The 25,512-nt window shown below is 36.1% G+C and overlaps 1 protein-coding gene across 1 annotated transcript in view; it reads left to right on the top strand.

The window, feature by feature from the left end:
* Positions 1-47: 47 nt before the first annotated feature.
* Positions 48-25,512, top strand: part of DOCK2 (dedicator of cytokinesis 2) — a 90,533-nt gene continuing 65,068 nt past the window's right edge. Inside the window, exons 1-9 of the mRNA XM_015814111.1 lie at positions 48-216; positions 11,695-11,778; positions 15,706-15,746; positions 16,814-16,869; positions 18,116-18,212; positions 19,727-19,875; positions 22,905-23,040; positions 24,582-24,736; positions 25,202-25,283. Of these exons, the coding sequence (XP_015669597.1) occupies positions 177-216; positions 11,695-11,778; positions 15,706-15,746; positions 16,814-16,869; positions 18,116-18,212; positions 19,727-19,875; positions 22,905-23,040; positions 24,582-24,736; positions 25,202-25,283 (840 nt within the window). The 5' untranslated portion in view covers positions 48-176. The remainder of the gene's footprint in view (positions 217-11,694; positions 11,779-15,705; positions 15,747-16,813; positions 16,870-18,115; positions 18,213-19,726; positions 19,876-22,904; positions 23,041-24,581; positions 24,737-25,201; positions 25,284-25,512) is intronic.

The following is a 25,512-nucleotide window of genomic DNA, read 5'->3' as shown; positions in this document are numbered from 1 at the left end:
CTGAGGAGAGTGCGCAGATACAAAAAGAGGAAGGAAGAAGAGGAACAGGGAGAGCCACACAGCCCAAACCTGCTGCTGCAGCAGCCAAAGTTACCTTCTGATTCATTTGTATTAATCCGAACAGTCCACCCCAGCCACCCATCCTGAATCACGGCTTACTGCTGGACTCCCTAGCAATGCCTCCTTGGCACAAAAGTGAAAAGAAGACTGGAGTGGGTATGTATCATGCAGCCTCTTCTCTGAGTATGTCTTTCTGCAGAGGGTGGGTAAAAGTGCCAAAATGGCTGAAAAACATTTCTTCAAAACAAAACAAAACCCAGAAGCGAGCAGGTTTTCCTAACTTGGGAATCCTCATATTCACTGAATTAAAATTCTCAGAATTTCCCTTCAGAATGTCCATTGGTGGCTGAGATTTCTGCAATTGTAGCCCAGAAGGTACCAGAAAGACTGGAGAGATACTTGGAGCTGATTGATACATAATAATTAAAAATAAGGTTGTTTCCAAGCAACTCCTCAGTTTGGCTTGTTCTTTGAGATTTACAAAGATTTTTTGTGTGAAAATTATTCAATTGTCATTAACTGTGAAATTTAAGCTATCAAAATTAAATTCTTATTGTTCACTAACTTTTTCTGTAGTTTCAGCTTAACTATACAGGCAGGAAATAACAGACTTTTTTTTTTCTTAGAAATGAGTTCTGTGAATTGGTAGAGACTTCTTAAAAACTGCAATCTATTCTTTGTAGTAGATTTGACTCAACTGACAGTTATTTAGAAGATACAGTCTACTTTCTACAAAGTCTCCTTATTTGCTGGCATTATTTGTGCATTTTCCAATGATAATGTAATTATATTCTACGCTAAACTACCAATGTCGCAGCAGCATTAAGAGGGTTTGCATCTGAGAAAGCAGAAAGAGAACACATCTGTATGTTGAACTTTTTTTAAAAAAAATTATCCCACTTTACTCTTATAAATAACTGAAAACATATCTAATATTCCTTCCTCCTCCAATTTTCCCCACAACAACAACCTTGTGAGGTGGGTTGGTTGAGACACTGACTGACCCAAAGTCACCTGGCTGGCTTTCATGCCTAAGGTAGAAGTAAAACTCAATCTTCTGGTTTCTAGCTCAAACCACTAGAGTAGTGGCTTCGTTCTGAAAGCCAGCTTAGAGTCTGCAAGAGGTCTGAGTTTCATTCTCCATCACTGCCATGTTGAAACTCTAGAGTCCAGAGTTGCTGCAAGTGAGGGAACTGATTTTGGGGCTAGACCTCCATGAATCAGCAATGGGGAATCATTTCATTCAGACAAGACATAGCCATAGCCCACAGTATTCCAGGGTGGCTTTCTCACGGATAGAGCTGTAGACGTTAGACTTGAAAATAGAAAATTTCGAAACCATTGTTGGGTGAGGTAATATTTTGTGGACACAACAATGATAATTTCAATCCTTTGAAAAGGAATAAACAAATTCTCCCTCAAGTTAGGTGCATCAAGTACAGGGACAAGCCTCAGGCTTGAGTAAAGGATCTCTTGTTCTGTGAAGCATTTTAGGCCCATTAATTGGGTTTTTCAATCCATACAAGCTTCCCCAGCAACACTTTATTCCCAGAGAACCTAGAGCAGACATGTCAAACTCGTGACGTCACGTGATGTCGCCCAGTGTATCGGGGCTTTTTTTTGCCATTGCCGGCAATGGGGTGGGTGTGGTTTCCTGATGATGCGTCTGGCCCACGGGCCGGCAATTTGACACCCTGACCTAGAGCCTCATCCAGGAAATCTGGATATTTATGCTTTATTCCCTGAAAACAGGAAGAAAAGAGTGTCACCCCAGGACCCTTGGGAACCATGTGATCACAATAATGGACTGGATCTTTCAAAATATCACAAAGCAAAATATTTGTTAAGCTATATAGTAAAGCATTAAAAAAAGATATTTCATTCTCTATGTTGCAAGGAAACAATGGGGTACTTTGAACTATGTGGCACTGCTTTGACTATTGTAAAATCTAAATTATATAATTCAGTTTAATTCAGTACTTGGGAAAATCAGTCCCTCTTAGCTCTGATAAAAAAAACTGACACCTAAAGCATGTGAATTAAAATTAACTGTCCTGAAAATATTCACCTATAGTAGTAGCAGTAGTAAAAAATATTATTATGGTTAGTTGCAGTTGGTCAGACGTTTAGCCTGGATTTGGCATTTTTATCAGCCTATCAACTTCTTCCCAAGGACCTGGGATAGGCAGATGTTAATGTTCGGTAGCGTTAAAGATATTGTCACAGGATGTAAGCTGTTCCAAGTAAAGCTTTCTTGCAACTGATGGATGGTAATTTTGTCAATGCTGATGGTGTTCAAGAGGTGCTCCAGTTGTTTTGGAATTGCACTCAGGTCGCCTATCACTATTAGTGCTATCTTTGCTTTCTTTTATCACAGCCGTGCTATTTCTGTTTGCAGATCTTTGTATTCTATTATTTTCTTCCCTTCTTTCTCTTCCTTTTTGCTGTCTCCAGGTATTGCAGTGACTATTATGTCCCAAAGGTGCTTTTCAAAAGGCAACTGGACTTCCCTTGTTTTTGTTTTTCCTTGAAAACGTTTTGCTTCCCATTTAAGAAGCTTCTTCAGTTATGACTGAATGGTGGGGAATGGAAGGATTTATATTCTTTGCAGTCATCTGGTTGTTAGGATTCTGAAGGTCAGTTATTAGTTCTCTGAGAGTCATTGAGGCCACTTGGCGGTTTATCTGTACCCTCAGAGTCACCTGAATCAGAGTGCAAATGGGTGTGGAATCTTCCTGTGTTGTAGGCAGGATATAGGTGGCATCATATCCCTCCCCCTCTGTTGAGAGAGGTCTGTTCAATTTTAAGATAGATAGCCTCTTTTACCCCTCTTTCAAACCAATCATATCAATAGCTAGTGTCCTTTTTCTAGACTTTTTTTTGGTCTGGGGGCAGGTGCTAGTCTGCTTGAATTCTAAAGTCCCAGAACATCTCAATTTCTTCATTTTCTATTACTTTGTCTGTTTGTGGTGCTGCCAGTTCTTGCTTATGGCAAATGATATTGCCTTGCAAATATTCCAATACACCATTGTTGCTACTTTGTCATCATGACATTGCTTGTAGTCACTCTGTATGATTTTCTTGCAGCAGCTAATTAGGCGTTCCACTCTTTCTTCGGCTTCTTTGCAGAGGTGGCACTTGCTATCTGTTGCTGTCTTTTCAATTCTTGCTTTGTATGCATTTGTTTGAAAGGCTTCATCTTGTACGGCCAGAATTATCTATCTATCTATCTATCTATCTATCTATTTATCTATCTATCTATCTATCTATCTATCTATCTATCTATCTATCTATCTATCTATCTATCTATCTATCTATCTATCTATTTCTTCAGTTTTGCTGTTCTTAGCTATTGCTAGATCTTATTGTTATCTGCTTTGCCTGCTATATTTTTATATGCTAGCCATGTAATACTTGCCATGCCTTGTCTCTTTTCTATTATTCATTTGGTTTTTCTCTGTAAGCCAATTTGGTATCTCCAGTATTCAGTAAGCTTTCATGGTATACTGTACTAGTTTTAGTGCATTTTCTTCACTGTACTTTAGATCAGGGGTTCCCAACTGCCAGTCCATGGACCAGTACCGGGCCGCAGCATGCCAGCAACTGGTCCATGCAAACAAAAGCAAAGCCCCATCCATGAGATGCAGGCAGCACACAAAACCATGCACCCTAAGGTCTATGGAAAAACCTCTCTCCATAGAACTGGTCCCCGGTGCCCAAAAGATTGGGGGCCTCTGCTTTAGATATTCTTCCAATGCCCCCTTTTTTCTTTTTCAAATGTCTGGTGCACTAGCAACATTCAACACCAACCTATTTTCCTTGGCAAGTAGAGCCTATCAATATTACTGTGTGGATGAAGGGCACGATGATGATAACAATTTATGGTTTAATATACTCACTTTTCAAAAGCCAGCTTGAAAAAGGCCCCTTGCCCACATAGTTAGATTACAGCTCTCTTGGTTATGGAAACTAAGAAAAAGAAATAATGATGTTGGTGATGATGATGATAATGACGATGATGACAACAACGACAATGATGACGATGGCGACGATGATGATGACACAGCTATTTCTTTCAAAGAGACAATAGTTCATATACTGAAAGCTAAGTGAGTTGTGTAACAGAGCTATCAGCATCTTTGACTTCAGAAACTTAGAACATAATGATGAAATAATAACTGATCACAAGTGAGCATCACAAATGGGAGTTGTGGCATCTTTGCTTCACTCTAGGGTGGAACTTCAGAACACAGATGGCTTTTCTTAAGACCTTGTCTATTCCTCATTTCTAAGCAGTCAATTATTTTAACAGGAAAGAAAAGAGAGGGTTTGTCTTATAAGGAAGCTCATGTGTTCAGCATGTTGCTTCTTCACCCACTCTTTTCAGCATATCCTTATCTAAGTTCATGACCAAGAGCTGAATATTGAATGACTCTTCATATACTATACCCCTTTTGTGAATTGAATCCCTGTTTTTGAGTAATCAAATGGATACTAAGCAAGGTTTCAAGACATATAGGAATATGTGTCAGTGAATCATTCTGTTTGGCTATATTGAATCCTTTTACTTTACATACTAATAAAATCATTCAGTAGGATAGCAACACACTTTATTTAGTTCAATCAATAGTGTAAGTCCAAAATGTTCAGTTAATTCTTCCTTGCTGCCCATTTTCTCCTTCCAGTAATTACTCCTATATCATTATCAAAAGCCCTTTGCTGAGAAGAAACAGAGCTCCTATTTCCCCAGATACAGTCAAACAAAAACCACAACACACAAATGTTGACAAATGGGCATAGCTACTCCTTGTTATTGCCTAGAATTCCGTTTGAGCTTCATGCATTGCCAGCATCTTGTATTCATAGATACTACTGTGCAGTATTGCTATATTTGTAATTTATTTACATTCTTATATAGCTGCCTGATTCATATAATAATTCTAGGCAGCTCACAATAATCAATAAAACAACTACACTTCACACACAGATGCCAGACCAAACCATCTTCCAACTCAACCTCTATCCTGGCCCAATACTTGGGGAAGAGTCAGGTCTTCTGCATTTCTGTTCCATGCTGCTTTTTTCCTTCCTTCCTTCCTCCTTAGCATATATAAAAATGCCTGTAATAAGCAATTATTTTGAGAAGAAGACTGCATCTAGCACAGTAATGTTCATTCCCCTGTCAAAATGGGGAAAAATTCTATAAGCAGGAACGTTTCATAATGTCCACTATTAGATTTCAAAGCCCAAGGCTATGATTTGTTACAGTAATTCTTAGCCAATGTCTTGAATTTCATGAAGGAAACCTGAAATAATGATAATGACCGTTAGTAATAATTAATTGAAGAAATATTTATTCATATTTTTATTGAATGATAAAATAAGAAAAATCAATTTGAAAATGAGCATATTCAGTCTTTACATAGTATAACAATAAATTATGTGCTCTGAAGTAGAAAATATCAGCAGAATGATACAGAGAACTATGGACTTAAGTTGGGGGAATCCTAACCTACTACTATCTGGAGATGCAGGGATTTCTTTCTGCAAATCAAATCTAGGCTAGTGCAATGCTTAAAAGCATGTTAGAGTGACTAATATTTGGTCAGCATCTTTTATGTGCAATTTTTATAGCTGAAAATAAACTACAATATCTATGCTTGTCTCTTCTTCCATAATAAATCAAGTAAGGACACATTCTGTGCTCTGGAGTCTTGAGAACACATAACTAAGGGGCTTGCTCACTCATTTACAGTAGTACCCTTGATAAATGCTATATTTACGACCACAATTTAGCCCAAAATTTCTGTTGCTAAGTTAGTCAGCTATTAAGTGAATTTTGCCTCACTTTATGACCTGTCTTGCCAGATGTTATTAAGTGAATCACTGCAGGTGTCAATTTAGTAACATGGCTGTTAAGTGAATCTGTTTTCCCCATTGACTTTGCTTGTCATTAGGCCGCAGAAGGTGATCACATAACCTCAGTGTCAGTGCTGTGACTACTGAGAAAAATGTAGCCATTTTACCTTTTGCTTTCATTGTGCTTTTTTCTGTTGTTTGGTATTTTCAGATGGAGAAGGGGGAAAGGGGGAATGCTTGAGCTGTTTCAGTTAGCCATAACAATTGCAACTGTGTGAGAATCAAGGTTAATGTTAGAAAAAGTTTTGGCGGGTTGAAAAGTTGGGTGGAGAGCCCGCGTTTTGGAATAATTGGTGAATGTGATTTATGACGGCTGGGGTGGGAATCGCAACTTGAATTTCTGGGGTGGGAATTGCAACTTGTTAGCAATTTGTAGCAGGGAGGAGGGAACTTTGGTCTTGGGTTCAACTATGTAAGTGCCAATACTTTGTTTCCTGAATAAAATTTTCTTTAAGGAAGAAATCTTTACCTTGAAGTTCTTTTAATTGGTTTCATCTATCGGAACCATGACACTCAGGATACTGCAACTATCAAAAATAGGAGTCAGTTGCCAAGCATCTGAATTTTGATCACGTGACCTTGGAAGCATGCTGTAATGGTCTTAAGTGTGAAAAACAGTCATAAGTCACTAAGTGAACTGTTGTAAGTCGAGGACTACCTGTATAATCTTAGTTTAATATATAAAACTGATTGGTTTAAAAAAGCTCTATTCCACTTGTTTAAAAAAAAAGGGAAAGAGTTTGTAATTATATAAGCACAAAGAAGCCATTCACTGATACAGATTTTTAAAATTATTATTTTTTCATTTGGCCTCCTGAATTCATATATAGGAATTCACAGTGTTCAAAGAGCTTGACTCTCTTTACTCCCTGTCCGTTATCAATTTTTAAGAATCAGATTCATAGTATCAAATGACGTGGCAGAACTTAGCTGTAAGTTTCCACTTGTTCAAAAAACATTAAGGCGGCAAAACCACTTCCTTTGTCAGTTGTTTGGATGTCATCATGCTAAAGCCCTTTCCTAAGGTACCATCAGCAAAGTACGTTATTCTATTAAGGCAAAATTGCTAAATTCTGAATATTATTAAGTTCTATACTGTTCTCTTCCTGGCACAAGCAGAACCAATCCAGTGATTCTAGGAGAGTAAATGTACATTTACTTCCTCACACCTGCTTTATGAAATTGTTTCCTTTAAGAACAAAAATGGAAATAAAAAGCATGAAATAAAATGAGTGCAAGGTTAAGAATGAGGCAAATTTTGACAAAGGTTGGCAGATTGAATTCTACATTTGTAATAAATTAATACTATTGCAGTTATCTAGGTAGCAGCGTTCTTCCTCTGGTGCCTTCCAACTATGTTAATCAGTCTGTGATATATTTTCTGAAGTTGTAATGTGATCCGTTCATTTAAGTATGTACTCTTTATTTATTTATTTTTAAGTGAGTTGACAAATGAAGGATTTATGGCTGCCCTTTTAAAGGCACATTTAATTATTAAAGCATTACCAAGGGGCTTCCCTTCTGCATGTGATGGAATGTAATGGGTGGGATTTCCAGGAGGGAGTGAATCCAGAGGAATAAAAAACAACTCAGTTCAGATATTTTGTCTAAGAGAAAGAGGGTGAAGACAGCCTTTACCTAATAGTTCCCAGAGTATATGCTTTATGTGGGTGGTCGTCTGTTTTAGTTTGGCAAGATTCTGTCTATAGGTGTGGAAATAAAAAAAATCCGCTTGGAAGAATCACAATGTGCCTTTCTTGGTTTTGGAGCTGATATGTGACACTTCATATTTTTCCTACAAGGAAAGAACAAAGTCTCTTACTTGATTCCATCCTTCCAGTCCTTGATTTTTAAGTATTAAGACTACAACAGTTTGAAAGGCCCTAGGTTTGAAATGATTTAACATGCCACAGACAAAGGAATGGACTAGAGTTTAAATTAACCCAGTAATTAAGAAACTAATGTTTGGTACTGATGTGATTAAATCAAAGTGGTATTTACTTTATTGTACCCAGTATATTAAAAAAAATAGGATACCCCTTCCATATTACAATCATATTACAATGGAATTCTTATTGAACAAAAGATAAATAAAGAAAACATTAGGGATGAAAAGGAATGTCAGTATCTATATGTGATCTACAGAGTCAGACTAGAATTGAGAGTCTCAGCTATGATGTTTACTAGACTTTGGTCACTATGTCTCAGCCTGATCTACTTCATAGAGTTGTTGTGAGGATAAATCCCTCTTTGCATTACTGGGAGAATTCAAGATAGAATTGCAATAAATACATTTAACAAGATATGCTTGCAATGTTTCATAACTGAACTTCTGTCCTTACATTATTTGATTCCAGTTTAAAAAAAGTGATTTATATATAATCATCATATTTTCCCAGCTAGGGCAAATCCCATCCATTGAGGCAGAAAGGTTCAAGGTGAAAGCAATGGTAAGGTCCGTTTCCATCTATCTAGGACCCTTTGAAACCACACTTTGAAAAAGCAAATGACACAAAGAGTTTGGGCATGGAATTCCAAGATCCATTTGGTGAGCCAGCTTCATCTTGAAACAGTAGTTTGGAATAGCTGAAGAAGCTTCTTGGATGAGAAGTGAAACATCTGCAAAGAAAAACAAGGAAGTCCATTTGCCTCATGAAAAAGCACCTTTGAGTAGTTTGGAATAGTTTCTAAAAATTGAGAGAAATGAAAAGAATGGGTCCTTTGAATTAATTCTAATTCTATATGGAAGAAAGAACTCTGGAGAAAGATTGAAACAGCAGGAGGCTTATTGAATCAGAACTGCAAATATCAATATAATCAGTGGTGGGATTCAAATATGTGAACAACTGGTTCTCTGTGTGGATGCCGCTTCCAGAAGTCCATTCTGGGTCTGGGCAACAAAAAATTAGCTACCAGTTCTGCCAAATAGGTGTGAACTGGCTGAATCCCGCCACTGAATATGATGTCGAGATGGCACCAAAGACATGCAGAGAATTAATTCTTGGCTGGCTGATTTATGGTTGTCTGGATGTTTGCAGTTCAGGTTTGATAGTCCTAGTAAAAGAGAAATAGAAACTATACCCTAGATATGGGCCCTGTGCAGTCACTCTGATCGAAACTATAAACCACTGTGTTGCTGATTTTCAGTGGTATGATTTTTCATCCTAATTTGTCCCACAAGTTCTTTTAAGATTTTTGTTTCCATCTGGGTGTTGACAGTGTCATCTTTGTGTCTCTTGAAATTTCATTTAAAATAAATATATCACCTCCTTCCTTAAATAATATAATATGTAATGTAAATATAATGAAAACAGTCCCAAACTGTCTTCAAGACTTTTAGGGTGTCATTGACCTTATAATTGGGTGCTAGCATAGGAAAGGCTTTTAATTTAGTCATTCAATTCGATTAATGCTGCTAATTAGTAGCAAGCAGGCTGTCTTTTCCTCTCTAACAATTAATTTTTAAAAAAAGAAATTAAAAAAGAAAGATATAGGAAGATTTCAAAAAATGGGAAATGATGTTATCTGGACCCAGATATGTAATATTGTGAATAAGGCAATTGTGAAATAAAAGTCTCCTTTAAAAACATCTTTACCATTGAACATTTAGTATTTTAATGTAAAAACAGTGAAGAATATTCACATCATGCTGTAAGAAACAGCTTGATGCAATATAACTGTAAATACGTTTTGTTTGGGAAGCTGATCAACAAAGAGAGTCAAATCTGAGAACAAAATGTACTAACACAATGGCCTTAATTGTTGTTACAAGGTAATTATTGTTACTGAATTGTCTTGGCTATCTCTTGAAATCACTTTCTATGCATATTGGCTAGCGTGCTGGAAAGAATGCCAAAACAAATTTTGAATGAAATAGGTGGCAAGGAGGAGAATTTGGAATAACCATTTAATATGTGCTTAGGATTCAAGTGTCTGGATTCTTTTGGAGAACGCAGCACAAATACATTTATTTCAGACTGAAAGCCCAATTTACACTTGGTGATGAATCTAATTTTGTTTTTGCTCTTGGTTGGTTTAATAGAACTTGTGGAGGAATTGTTTCACAAGTGGTACAGTTATGGCCCAAACATAGTACATCACCTAAATTGTTTTGTACTAGCTGAAAACAGTTTTGCTAATGAAAGTTGGTTCTCTGAATTCTCACAATACATTTTTCATCATCTAAGTGCAGATTTTATTCCCTAAATAGCACAACAGTGCCTAAACATATACAGCTCTCTAATTATATCGTTCTGAGTACAGATACTCTTTATTTGTATTTACCACTTAGCACATGTATTTCTTATGTTTGGGGTTAGCTTTCCAAACTGCAATACAACCAAATAATCTTGACTTGTGAATCAAACTTTCTCATGCAGCTTTGGTTCCTTTTGATATGGAGTTGACATAATTTGACTGAAAATCAAAGTGACTTTCAAATCATTTTATCTCCCATTGGTCTGTTTCATTCCATACACTGGAGTATCATACCAGTGTCAGAGAACTTCTTTTCTCTGTGCTCTGTGGCATTAAACTAAGGACAGCAAAGGGGGGTTTTCTGCCTTCCACGGGAAACTGAGAATAATTACTGTTGTGCCCAAATCTAAAATCATCCCATAATTCACCATAATTTCATTCCATACAGCATTAACCTTGTGAACTCTCAAGTTTCCTCCTTCTGTTATATATTCAAGATGGACAATATTTAATATTTATTTGCTACGTATATGTAGGGATGTGGGTCTATACATATGTTGTTCACAGTATGTTTAGGTGTGTGTCATGTGTGTGTTTCACTTTGAGAGTGGGCAACTAAATTTCATTTTTGATGTGTGCCATTGTGCCCACAGTATAAAAACAACAATAAAGGTTATCTTATCTTATCTTATCTTATCTTATCTTATCTATCTTATCTTATCTTATCTTATCTTATCTTATCTTTATCTTTATCTTTATCTTTATCTTTATCTTTATCTTTATCTTTATCTTTATCTTTATCTTTATCTATCTTTAATTCAAGGCATATTTATTTCTCTCATCCAGGTGCGAGAGGTTTTTCTTCTTTTTTCAGAGGGTGAAGATGGTGGTGGCGGCAGCAGCAATGATGATTTATCTTGCAGAGCTGCAGAGAATGTGGCTAGTGTGATAATAACATCTCCAGAGGATGCAGTGGCAAACTTTTTGCTGTTTTTGAGAGATGGTTGGAAGTGTACTCATTGACCTCTTCAAGCATTAGGGAGAAAGACTTGTTAAAAGTTATTGAACAGCTGCTCACTTTGAAGGCATGATCTTGAAGAATTCTAAGCAGCCTATGTCAGATGCAGTTTGTTTACTCCTGCCCAAAGTGATTAGCTAACACTAATCACAATTCTCAGTTGGATAAATACAACTAAAGCAGGGGTGTCAAACTGCCGGCCCACGGGCCGGATGCATCATAGTGAAACCGCACCCACCCCATTGCCTGCAATGGCAAAAAGTCATGATACATCGCGACACGTCACATGACGTTGCAAGTTTGACACCCCTGAACTGAAGGTTTGGGAAGATAAGTGAGATCTTGCAAACTCTTTCTTACAATTAATTCAAAGAAGAGGGGTGGTGAGCCTATGGCTTATTCAAGCTCTTTCTCATAATATTAAACCGAATGCTGCATCTGGAAATAATCCATTTAAAGTATAAAGTTGCTTAATGACATTGTATTCTTTATTTTCACAGTAATATACAATTTCAAAGCTATCCAAGTGCCCCAGATATCACTACAGATTGGGGATGTGGTTCATATATCGGAAGACCATGAAGGTAAACATGAAAAATATACAGTACTTTTCATATTGTGACACCTTTGCTTCATCAGCTTGAGCTTGGAGTTGTGTATAAAATGACTTATGACTTTTTATCTGCAAACCATGGCTTTCTTTGTTGCTAAGTACTGCACATGTGAGGTATGAATTAACATGGTCTCACTATTTTTTAAGCTAAAACTGTGGTGTGACTAGTTGACTATGGAGTACAAGTAAAGCTATTTCATATATAAGGGCTATTTAATAGAGATTGTTTGGACTTGCAAATGTATATGTCACTCTCAATGGATTTTGAGTAGGGTGGACACTATTCAGGTAAAGTCCAGCTAATATCCCAATGTGGTGGAGAATATGGCTTACAGGTAATCTTTGACTTATGACCAATCATTTAGCAACTATTAGAAATTATGACAGTGTTGAACAAAGAGTTTTACAACTTGTTCCTGAAGTTACGGCCATTGTAGCGATCCTATGGTCATCTGATAAAAATGTGGGAGCTTGGTAGACTGCACACACTCACAACTGCTGTGCTGCTGCAACTCTCCCTACCCAACTACTTCCCCCCATCTCAGCCACCCATCCAGCTCACTGTTATAAGCAAAACTCTGCAACTCAGAGAGAGTCACTGCCCACCAGTATAAGCAAAGCTGCCGGGGTCTGGGAAGACTCACAACTCACCTGGCAGCCTGCCAGCCCACACAAAGCATCCAACTTACCTTTACCTTGTGAAAACCACCGCAAGCAATCTGAACTTCCATATTACATAAGTGTAATGTTAGACTGTGATTACAAATCCGAACTTTCATAGTACGTAAGTGTAATGTTATACTGTGATTACAAATCTGAACTTTCATATTACGTAAGTGTAATGTTACATTGTGATAATTACAAATACAGAATTAGAATTCAAAAGAAAAGTGCTGGAACAGTGTTGCTACTGAAAATTATCAAAATAGCACAGGATAGATATAGATGATGGATAGATAGATAGATAGATAGATAGATAGATAGATAGAGACAGAGAGAGATCGAGAGAGATCTAGATATAAAGATCTAGATAGATCTATTATCTATCTATCTATCTATCTATCTACCTACCTACCTACCTACCTACCTACCTACCTACCTACCTTCCTTCCTTCCTTCCTCCCTACCTACCTACCTACCTACCTACCTACCTACATACCTACTTATCTATCTATCTATCTATCTATCTATCTATCTATCTATCTATCTATCTATCTATCTATCTATCTATCTATCTATCTATCTATCTATCTATCTATCTACCTATCTATCTAATAAAGTGGCTTATCTAATTTTTTACCAGAAGAGGTCTCTCTTGAACTACAACATTGATTTAGATCATTAGAAAGTTGTTCTTATAAAGGATTAGATACCTTAATAAGTGCAAAATGACAGTCCAACATTACTATATCCTCAACTACACTACAACTTCTTAACTTATAATGTTAGTCATTAATACTTGAACAATTTCAGATATCAATTATTAATGCTCCTCATTGTAACAATACAGCCATTGAGCAACTGGGGGGAGGGGCTGTAGCTTAGTGACTTTGAGAACTAAGTAAGTGCCTTTCCTTGGCTTACTTCCATGTAGGCATATGAACAGAGGTCACTAAACTGGTAACTGAGGGAACTGTATCAATGCTTTCTGACAACAGAGATGAAACTGTGCTATGACATGGCTGCATAATAGACCTTCAGCTGGTTTCCTTTGTCCTGGCTGCTGTCCATGGTGTCTTCTTAGCTTTTCTCTCCAAGAAACAATAGTCAAAGCAAAGTTCGCTCCTTCTGCTAAATTATAGTCCAATCTAAAAGGCCTAGGAGATAAACAAGCACGTGAAAAGGATGCTATGGTACCTCTTGAATGGCAGATTCAACTAGACATGGGAGCTTTTATTTTAATCAGAGAAAAAGCAAAAATAAAATAAAATAAAAATAAACTAGAAGAAAAATAACATTTTTACCTTAATCCCTCATCTCAGATGAGTTTGGATCTGCATTATACATGAAACCTATTATCAGTGCACAGCCTGTGCATTATTTTTGGGATAGGGACCTAAAGAAACTAAAGCAGACGCTCTAAAATTTCCTAGTTTGAAAATGATTAGAAAGTTTTCTTTCCCTTCTTCCTGTGAAACTGAACAGTGGGAATTCAAGTCAGCTATAAATAAAGATGCTTGCAGCAGATAGGTGAGCAATGGAATTGACATTCATGAAATGCAGCCACCGCCACAAACTTAAATCTCTTTGGATGGTAAAAGTCATAGAAGCCAGGGCTATCAGTAACTAGTGAGAAAGTTATTGATGGATCAGGACATCTAAAATCAGCAATACAAGCCTCTCATTACTAGTGGAGGAGAGAGAGAGAATGAGTTACTGTCTTCAAACTTCCCATCAGTACTTCTGCTAGGCACCTGGCTGTCCATGTGGGGTTGGGGAAAGGAAAAAGATGCATGCTTGCATAGATTTTTATTTAATTCAGCTTTGAGATTCTTCTGATCATTTTATGTGTCAAGAAATCACATTTCAGCATTCTGCAACTGGACACTCTCAAGAAGTACTTGTTTGCAACTCCCAGAACTTCTAGTTATCAGGCTCAGGAGTATAGGAATTTCTGGGAGCTCCATGAAATGGTTTCCAGTATTTTTGGATTATAACTCTCCATAGGTTTGGAACAAGGACAGTTTAGTGTCTGTGTACTTGGAAAACATAAAAAGGATTTTTCCTTGCTTTGAAAAAGCAAAAAGCAAACAAAATTAGCATGATTATTATTAGCATATGGAGACTACAATGCTAATGCAGAATAGTAGTTTGACTCCTAATGACACATTTGCCTATATGGATAAATTCAACAGTCCAGTTCAAGGATAATTGGGAAACATGGCTTTCAGATACATGAATCTGTGCTGGTTCTTGAATTCTTTTGAAAGCCAGAGGTAAAATCAAACATTTATTTCTGGTTTTCAACAACCCAGAGATGTGACATTCAATTGTGGAGAATTACAAGGTACTCGTTTAAATTTAGGGAAGTCATACAAATCAGGTCTATTTTTGGATGTAGCTATAGATCATTTAAATCTTTCCCATTTTCCTGCCACCTTTCTAGGAAAGCAATGTTAGAGGAAATGTACAAATTAAACCATTCATTTGGTTGACAATGTCGTACCACAGACAATCATGGGTACATTTCACTTTTCCCCTTTGCTCTGCAAGCTACACTGCCTTCCAATTTGCTTCTTGGTGCAATTCAAGGTGCTATTTATTACTAAGACAGCTGTACAAAGCATGGAGCCAGAGTGCTTGAGGGACAGTTTTGCTTCCATTGTTTCTAGGTTGGATCAAAGGAGCATCCTTCAGTTCATCTATTAGGGATTGTCATTGAATGGAACCTAGGAAATGGTTCTATTCTGTAGCTGCACCTGCCCCCTGGAAAGCCGTACTGTACTGCTTATGGTTCAACTGGGTCTGACTCTGCTGGTTTTAAATACATATCGGGGTCACTGGAAGAATCAAGCTTATGCTATTGGTATATGGTTGTCTTTGGAAGCCACTTTGCGTTGATCAATTAATCAGTTGGGAAGGGTATTATTTGTTTGTTAAAATATACATGTATTTATATTGTATTCCAATTCCTGTTAGACAACCCGAACTGCATTGGTGAGATGAGTGGTTGAATGAATGAATGAATGAATGAATGAATGAATGAATGAATGTACAACCATAAAACCATATTTTAATAGATAGGCCAGCTTTTTTCCTCAACTATATTGTGGGAATGTGCTGTCTTCAGTGAGACTTAGTCCCAGGGTAGTGCTTGTAGGGTAACTGTTAAGTAGCAGAAGCTGTGTGAGAGGACAAAATCTAATACAATGATATGGTTCTCTTTTTTAAATCATAGATTGGTATAGGGGATACTTGGTCAGACATAAAGAAACTGAGGTGAGTTTATCCTATTATCATCATAATTGTTATTACTGAAGTGTTATAACTTGCTTTTTTCTCCTTTTGTACAGAGGAGAGAATGTAAAGGAGAGAATCCTCTACTGTACAAAACAATTTTATGTATTTATACTCTAAAACAAACCCCACTGATTCAGTCCCATGTAGACATGTACAGGCTTGTAGTATGCGTGTGTTTTGACTGGGCAATATTTAAATAAGCTATTTATTTAATTGACTTATTTTTTAGCTTTCTTTCATGGAGCTTAAGTTTCTCAAAATTAACAATGTTTAATTATTTTATCCAAGATTAACATTAATTTAGGAATGCTTTATGCTTTTACCTGTAAAGATATTAAGTCAGGATCTGAATGAAGTTCAGGTTTTTAGATTTTTAGATTGACTCCTGATCACAGGAAATACATCAACTGGAAGTATTATATGCTATACTGAAATACACTGCTCTCAAATGACTAAGAAAGAATAAAGAAAGACAAAGAACTTTACTTCAGCTAAATTACTCATCATAACATCAACAGTCTTTGTAAGATCAATTTTGGATGTTAGATATCAATAAATGCTGAAAAGAGTGGAATTACTTCAGATCCAAGTCCATCTCCATCATACTATAACAGGTTCTTTGACTTAGTAAAAGAGATTCATTATCCAGCATTATTTACCATCACTGGTAAATGATAAAATATCTCTTGTTATATTTCTTGATCTTTTCAAAAGGAAAAGTCAGGGAATGCATTTGGGACATTCAGCACGTGTTGCTAGAGAGGGACTGCTGTATCATTTGGCCAGGCATGGTCAAAAATCAGTAGCAAAAGAAGATAAGTGGTATGGCCAGTATTCAGTGGGTAGTGCTTTTTTGTATACCTGGCAAAGTATGGAACATTATAATAATAATTTAACTCAGTCTTGTAGTTCAATTACTAAAGTATCATAGCTTCACCAGAGTTGGCTCCTAAACCTCTACTTTCATAGTGTCGACTTTTCAACTGTTCAAGGAAGATATATTTTGGGAAATATAACAGCTGTGTTTTTCCCTTCAATTCCAACAGGGAATATTTCCAAAATCTTTTATCCACATCAAAGAAATTGCTGCTGAGAAGAAAAGGTATTATATATAACATACATTTGTTAGATACCTTAACTTGTTTTGGTAAAAATGTGGTATATTAGAAACACATCTCAATAAAGAAGAACATGTTGTAACCAAATGAAACCAAATGTCCCTTCTTGTTCCATGGTCCTTCTTGTGGTTAAGATCAATTCAATATACAATTTGGGATCAAATGCCAACAATCATGGACAGTAATACTTTAAGGAATTTGATAAAAATAGTGATAAAGTTATACTTTCTTTTAAAGCTGCTGGACTGGTATATGAATACATGATATCTTTTAATTGTTGTGAAGCATAGTAGTAAAGCTGAAAAAAATTGAGAGTCTTCCTATTTTTTAATACTGAATGTTCAGAGGCTATTGTCTTTGTAAAATGCAGAAAAGCATCTGGAGAGTAGCTGGAGTGGTGATGTATTATTGAATTTCCCATCTGATCCAAATGCATAATTTTTATGTGAATTCCACTTTTAGATGTAGATAAAATGTCATATCTTATTTGTGGTTAAAAAAACCCCTCATACAATTAAAAATGACCCTCACTGAAGCAGATTTTTATCATGAAATAGATTTATCCATGGTTAGCAAGCCACATACCGTGTAGCTAAGTTCTCTCAATAACAAACCACATTTTTGCCTAACATGATGGCTTGGTTCATATGACTTGCTAAGATGTAAAGGGATTTGATTAATATTGTCTTACCCTTTGTTGTGTTTAAACCTTGCCTTATAGTTTAGCTTATTGTGTGAATGGAGCCTATGTTTGCAGAACAGTAATTAGCATACAGTCATTTATCTATCCTGACCATGTTTGGCAGACATGGTCCAACCTCACCATGTCTGGAAGTCCAAAAAACATGAGAAGGTATTTGAAAATCTTGTGGTTAGATAAACAGTGGTCCAGAATTGCAATGTTTTCATTTAAGCAAGGCTTATCTCTTCTACGTCTTTTCTGATTTCATTCTTTCATCTCCTCCCATTACTTCTCAGCACTGCATTTACAGTATAAGCAAATGTTCATGAGATGCATGGGACATCTAGTATAGAATGGCTTAGTGACTAGAGGAGCCTATCTGAGGGTCAATTCAGGATTGTCTGTCTCAAATATCTGTCTGTGAGATGTTTAACTACGGACCCAGCATCCATAGCTGACTGTTCCACTTCTGGCTCTCCACTTGGGGTTGCTGATCACGTGTATAATGTTAAATTGTATAATAATACAGTATTTATGCTTTGGTTCAGGAATGCGGAAAATGTAATACCTGCTGAGATTCCATTGGTACAAGAGGTTACCAGCACATTATGGGAATGGGGTAACATTTGGAAACAACTGTATGTGGTGAGTTATTCTTCCTTTCTTGCAGGGAAATTTTATGACTGCCCAGGAAGAAGCTTTAGCTGTATTAAGTGCCACGTCAGTAGGTTTAGTTATCCACCAATCCAATGTATTTTGCATTTAATTTTATGAATATATAACTGCTCTGAAAGTGCTGGTAAAGAAGAAATCCCTTCATTGCAAGATTTAGCTTCAATTATTTAAGAGGCTGTTGTGCAATTCCACTTTTGAGTGTTATGTGATTTCAACCTTTGAATGATCTTTAATGCACCATGCACAAATGCACTGCTAGGAGAAAGTGAAAGCTCTCTTGATTTAGAACCTACTGCTTTTGCTTATGCAGAAAAACTATTCTTATACTTTTTCTAAGCAGCAGATCGGCTTCTTTTTTTTTAATGCACTGCGTAACCTGTCCGATTGAAAGAAAATGAATTTTGTGCACCCAAAGATCACATAAGTATAAAGTTTCAATGAAGGAGAATTTTTTAGCTCAGGGTTGAAATGAGTGGTCCTTGGTGCTCTCTGAGCTTGCTTGTTTTCTTGCAGACATTTCATTATCCTAACTAGGTAACATCATCAGTGCTAGTTCAGATTAGTCCAGACTAGTTACCTAGTTAGGGTAATGAAACATCTGCAAGAAAACAAGCAAGCTCAGAGAGCACCAAAGGCCCCTCAGTATAAAGTTTATTTTGAATAAAGAAGGGGTCATTTTAAAAAGGAAGCAAACTTCTAGTGTATTTGCTATTTAGCTCCCATGTTCAATATATGGATGAGAAAAATGAGAATAGGTCAAAGTAAACAACAATTAAGCTACAAAGCAAAAACTTAGAATACATCTTTTGAACTCATCCTGAAAGGGTCCAGGACAGTTTGGCAATCCCTTCTGTTTCCTCATCACAAGCAACCGGATTGATAATTGATTATACTTCAACAAAAAGTTCCAGAGGTAGTAGATTAATTTAAAAAGCATGGGACTAGCTTTTTAGTAAACCTCCAAGGGAGCAGAAGAGCCTAGTGGATCAGAAGGAATTATTGGAAAGCTGTCACAACTTAGAGCAGTTGCTTCATTTTCTCTGTAGTAGAGCAGGAGGCATGCAAACAATTTTTAATCAGGAAAAAAAATGTCATTACTATGAAAGGAAGGTTATTTTAAAATTGCCTGGTTCCTATGTCATGTTAAGAAACACAATAATCCTTCTGTTGGAGTGCTGAGTTTTGGTTTATGCCAGCTTTTTCTATTGTGTGATCATGCTTATGGTCTTACCTCTGTTTTGCATTGGTCCATCCTACCTTCAGTTTCAATAAAGCACTAAGCATTGTCAACATAAATGGAAGTTTATGTTTTTATATCTATTATATTTTGATCTCCAGGGTTTTTGTAGATTGGGAAAAACAGGATCACTTCCACTTAGAGAAAATATACTTATTCTGCTGTCATGCAGGGGTTGCTTAACCACAGTGACAAACAGCAATTGAAATCTTAAACAAGCTGAAGTTTGAATTGTTTTCTCTTTCAGGCAAACAAGAAGGAACACTTCCGGCAGGTACAAGCAATGATGTGTGAGTTAATGGAGTGGAGATCACAACTCCTCTCAGGGACATTGCCCAAAGATGAACTGAAAGAACTGAAACAAAAGGTCACTTCCAAAATTGATTATGGCAACAAGTAAGTTCTGATGTTACTATCAATGTATTTTAGAAAGGGAATTACCTTGGGCATATTGCAAACTGAGATGCCTTTGTTTTGTTAACCCTAACATTGCTTTTAAGAATGCTATAATAAAATATATGTTACCATTTCCCACCTAGGCATATTAGTAGAATACTAATAAGACATTCTAAATGTTGTGTTGTCATAACTGCCACTTACAAATTACCTTTGTTATGGACCTAACATAAAGTCCCCCTTGGGTCAAGCTTAACTCCTGGTGACCTTATCAACCCATTAGTGTACCTTTCTTCACAAAGGCACAAAAGTCATTTGTCACTGCCTTCTTTTGGGATTTTTTTTTTCAATTTTCCATTCTGGTCTAACTTTTGGATTTTCTGGTATTCTCCCAATCATATTAATCAACTCTATTTAGCAGGTCTAAGATCAGAGATATGCTGTCACCTGCTCTATATTGCATACCATTATTTTCTTCTGCCCTTCTAAGACAAGTTGCCTAAAAAGAGTTATCAAAGTGCAGAGTAGAGAAACTGATTTTACGATTTTATGTTGCTTATAAGTTGTATCTTCTCATTATTTTGGCTTTTTAGGGTACTTATTCTTGTTTTACTTTCTTGGATCTTGATCTTCTTTTACTTTTTATTATTGCTTTGCTGCCCAGTCACAAACTGTGAGTGGGATGTAATATGCATATAGTACATATACTACATCTGTTATGCTGCATTCCAAAACAACCATGGAGAAAAAGATAATGTGGCTGATAAATATTTCATATTCAAAATTTGTCTATAGAGGCAACAAAATTAGATGCTTGGGTAGGGATATTCTAGAATAAGATAGACTATTGTATGGAATGGAGACCTCAGATTTTTAATTTGCATCTTATTTAAATGAAAAAAAACCCAGAAAACACATAAGTGTTCTTCATTTATTAGGCAAACATGGAATGAGTTTTCAAAAACTATTTTAGGGCATTTTTTAAAGTGGCTTTTGCAAAATGCAATCTTTTTACATCAGATTTCTGCATATCTTTGTTTAAGCATCGGTGGTCTAAAAGAAGAAAAATGTTTAAAGCAGTAAGTCATGTAAAAAGTAGAGAGATATATAAAGTACATACAGATTCTTAAGGGATCTCAGAGAATGATGGTATGGTTCTACTTTACTAGATGGGAACAGTTAATACAAATATAGAAAGGTTTTTCCCCCCTTTTTTGAAGATGGGGACCAATCAGATCTTTTCCAATCTTCTGGTAGTTCCCCAGTGCTCCAAGATTTTTTAAAGATATGATACAATGGTTCTGAGATAACATCTGCCAGCTCCTTCAGAACTCTAGGATGCAGTGCTTTTTTTCTAAAAAAAAAAAAAAAAAGGTGCCGGAACTCACACATGTCATACAACATGCCTTGCCTACCCTACAAGGTTCCATCCAAAAAAGGTGCCAGAACTCTGTTCTGGGCATTCTATGAGAAAAAAAGCCCTGCTAGGATGTAATCCATCTAGAATGTAAATCCTGGTGATTTACATTCATCAAGGTCAGACAGGTATTCTCTCACCATTTTCTGGCTTGTTTTAATATTTATTTCTAGTCTATTTTTTTACAGATGTTTTTGGTAGGTTGGGCTATAGTTTCTTTTTGTGTGAAGACTGATGCAAAGAATGAGTTAAGCAGCTCTGCTCCCTTCTCTCTACTGCCTATTATTTCCTTACCATCTTTTCTCTTTAGTGGACTAACTAAAGTATAGTTTTTCCTCTAGTTCCCTCCTCTCCCTTTTGGATTACAAAGTTGTCAACTAAGTTAGTTAGGAATCTGTTCGATTTCCCACTAGCTGCAGAGTTTGTCTCCAAGTTGATATCTGGGTAGTTAAAGTCTCCCATTACTACTGTGGTATGTTTCCTACATACATTTGTTAATTGGTTAGCAAAGAGTTCATCTATTTCTTCTGCTTGGTTGGGTGGCCTGTAGTATATGCCTATAGCAATGTCATTTTCCCCCCTTTTATATTGACTCATGGATTCTAGGAGGTTTTCATCCTTGGTTTTGTGTATTTCTGTAGAGATGTAGTAATCTTTTATATATAATGTAACTCCACCTCCTCTTTTGTTAGGTCTGGTTTTTTTGAATAGTTTGTTTCTTTCCATCAGTACATTCCAGTCATGAGTTTCATCCCACCAAGTTCCAGTAATGGCAACTATATCATATCTGCCTTCATGTACTAATACTTCAAGTTCACCCTGTTTGTTTCCTAAATTTTGAGCATTAGTGTCTAGGCATTTGAGTCCTTTATGGGTCTTGGCTATATTTCTTATATCTCCTACTTTGTAACTAGGATTTACATCCTTTACATCACTCTCTATTTCATTATGTTTTTCTTTTTTAATTTCTTTTTTTCTCTTTATTCCCTTCCTTATATTATTGGTTATCTAGTGGTTTTTACTTGGAATTAGGTTCTTTAGGTTGTGAAGTTTGCCCCCCCCCCTCAATTTTAGTTTAAAGCCCTTTTGATAAGATGAGCCAGTCGTTTTCAAATATATTGTTTCCAGTTCTTGTGAGGTGCAATCCATCCCTTGCCAGTAGCCATTCATCTAGGTAATGCAGACCATGGTCTAGGAAGCCAAAGTTCTGTTGAACTTTGAAAGTTGAAGATTGAAGATATGTAGAAGACTGAAAGCTCTTCATTTCATCTTTGCAAACTACAATTACTCAGACTTCTCAAAGATTGTTTTTTTCATTGCAAAATCATGGATGTTAATTAAATTCATGGTTCCATTCAGGATACCATTCATCATTATGCAAATTGTGTTTTCAAAGGAGATAATACCCTCATGAGTATTATATTATCTGTTAACACAAACTTTTTGCTATGCATCAGACATGCTGCTTGATTTTTCGTGAATGTCTTAAGTTTTAAATCACATCTCAGAGATAAACAAACATCAACCAAATTTCAAACAACTTGAAATGAAACCTAAGATATTTGTAGCGTGATGTGTATTTGAAACTGAACGATGGTCTTTAATGTTGCAGGATTCTTGAGCTGGACCTCATTGTTAGAGATGAAGATGGCAATATTTTGGATCCTGACAAAACCAGTGTCATCAGTCTCTTCCATGCACATACAGAAGCTACAAAAAAAATCACAGAAAGAATTAAAGAAGAAATGGTACGGGGTTTGCATTCCATCTTTTTACTCTCAAACAGAGGTTTCCTTATTTATTCCCACAGAGGATTAATCTGTAAAAGCATCAGGAGCAGTTTAGCGATCATTTCTCCTGCCTGATTCATTATGCATATTAAAAATATGTCTTCACATCAAGTATTTATCCTGAATTCCCAGCTGTTTTAAAATGCTGATTTCAATCCATCAATAAACCAATAACATAACTTAGACCAATTGACACACATATTGGTGCAGACCAAAAGGCCTATAGCAAGTTTTTTTAAAAAGTCAGATATACTTTACCTGGTCTTTTAAAACAATGTGCAATGGTCAACCTTTGTAAAAAAAAAAAAAGGGGGGGGGGAGGGGAGATAAAATGTAGAAGGGAGGACAAGACCTTCCTTATTATCCATGTCTAAGTCAAACCATGTTTGTATGAGGAAAATTAAGTAATGCACTGATTCAGATTTTCTAAAAGCTAGTATACTACATTCTGTGCTAGCCAAGTAGTTGTTCTTGATGTTTGTAGGTACAACTCTGTTATTCTGAATTCCTATTGAAGCACCAGGTTCCTAAGGTTATCATGATATTGCTCAATTGTGCATGGTGAGCAATGCCAGATTATCTTCAGGTAACCAAATCTGCTGGGACATGGTATGTTTAAGTGCACTATTTCCTGAACAGAGCTTTTGTGTGTGAGAGAGATCTCCTTGATCTAATTTCTGACCAAGTGGAAAAAAGTATTTTTCCTTTGTGAAGCGTCAGCTTTCCCTTAAAATTAATGCTGACTTTGCTTAAGCTTATATCCAGCAAGCAATGCTACATATCATTTAAAAATCAGTAGCACATAAGAAATTACAATAGCAGCATGTTATAACTATTGTGTGACCAAGATCTATAGTAAAAAGTAGGGAAGGAGAAGAACGGTTTATATAACAGTTTCCTTTTTGCTATCACATCTCCTCTTTATGTACATGCCTCCCCTAAAAATAAAAAAACCCAAAATGAATACAAATGAACAATGAAAACAATACAATGAAAAATATATATTTGATAATTTTATAAAAAAATAAAAAAGCAAAGTTAGTGCCTCCATCACCACTAGGTTATTCAATTGAAGCTAATATTTTGGGAAATGTGAATTTATTGCAATAATTTGACAGCTATAAGATTTCTCACATTTCCCCAGTACCTCCCCAAAGAGAGTTACACCTCACAGTTTGGGAAAGCCTACCTTACACATATACAAAGATGTTTGATTTCAAAAGTAGAGAGAACTTTGTAGATATTTACAACAACAGTTAACTTAAGCTTGCAACTCAGGTATTTAAAATGACCAAACATTATGGGAATTATATTTCATCACAGCTGGACAGGAAAAGTTGGGAAAAGTGTGATAAATGTTGTGGTTTAAATGATCTTGAACCCAAAGATGTGATGTAGCATTAACATGATTTTTTTTTAAAAAAAAAGGAAATCTGTTTATCAAGTTCTTTTGCTGTTTTTCTAATAACTTCTTTCTTTTAACTATTGTTGGTTATCAGTCAAAAGATGAGCCTGTGTACGGAACTTTCTGCCGAAATACTTCATCCCCTACTCACAGCCTTTATGTCTTTGTAAGAAATTTTGTCTGCAAAATAGGAGAAGATGCTGAACTTTTCATGTCCCTCTATGATCCCCATAAGCATACAGTGATAAGGTATGCCAGTTTTTTCCCCACTGATGCACAGTGGTAATTTTCCTAAGAAACTTAAATGTGTGCGTGAGATTATAGATGTGTGGATTATGATAATCTCTTGTGGTTTGGGTGAATTTAGGATGTGTTGAAATTAAATATATACAGTTTATGAACAGACATATTTGTATTAATGAATAATTTGGTAAGACATCAGAATGACTTATAGGTAGTCCAGGTTTGCATCAAAGCCTGAACTATTTTAATAGGTTAATGGAGCTGCTTGTATCTTTACATAATTATTAACCATTGTTCTAGGTTTAGTCATGGTTTAGCATAATGTCTGAAGCTGCAGGAACTGAAGTTTGAAACAATTGGCAGAATTTTAAATGATGCACATAATATAATTTAAAATTGCTTGTCAATATCTTATAAAGTGCTATTTTCATTGTGATAATCTCAGTTTATATAATGTTTATTTTTCCACAGTGAAAATTACTTGGTGAGATGGGGGAGCAAAGGTTTTGTCAAAGAAATTGACAATTTCAACAATCTGAAAGTGGTTTTCACCGTGAGTAGTTTTTTTTTTTAAAAAAAACACAGTCCTTTCACTCCAACAACCCATACTACCTGTTCATTTTCTAGAAAGCTTGCAGAATCAATATTCCAGAAAGCTTGCAGAATCAATATTTCTCATCTATTAAATTTTGTGATTGTTCTCTCTCCTGCTCATGTTCCTCTGCCCACAGGAAACAGAATTAGCAGAATTCTGCTAGGTGACCTCATTTCATTCATTCTCT

This window comes from Protobothrops mucrosquamatus, unplaced genomic scaffold (genome assembly GCF_001527695.2).
Source record: "Protobothrops mucrosquamatus isolate PMUCROS unplaced genomic scaffold, P.Mucros_1.0 scaffold219, whole genome shotgun sequence".
Lineage (NCBI taxonomy): Eukaryota > Metazoa > Chordata > Lepidosauria > Squamata > Viperidae > Protobothrops > Protobothrops mucrosquamatus.
Note: the sequence above shows the minus strand (reverse complement) of the source record. Positions and strands in the feature narration are given on the sequence as shown.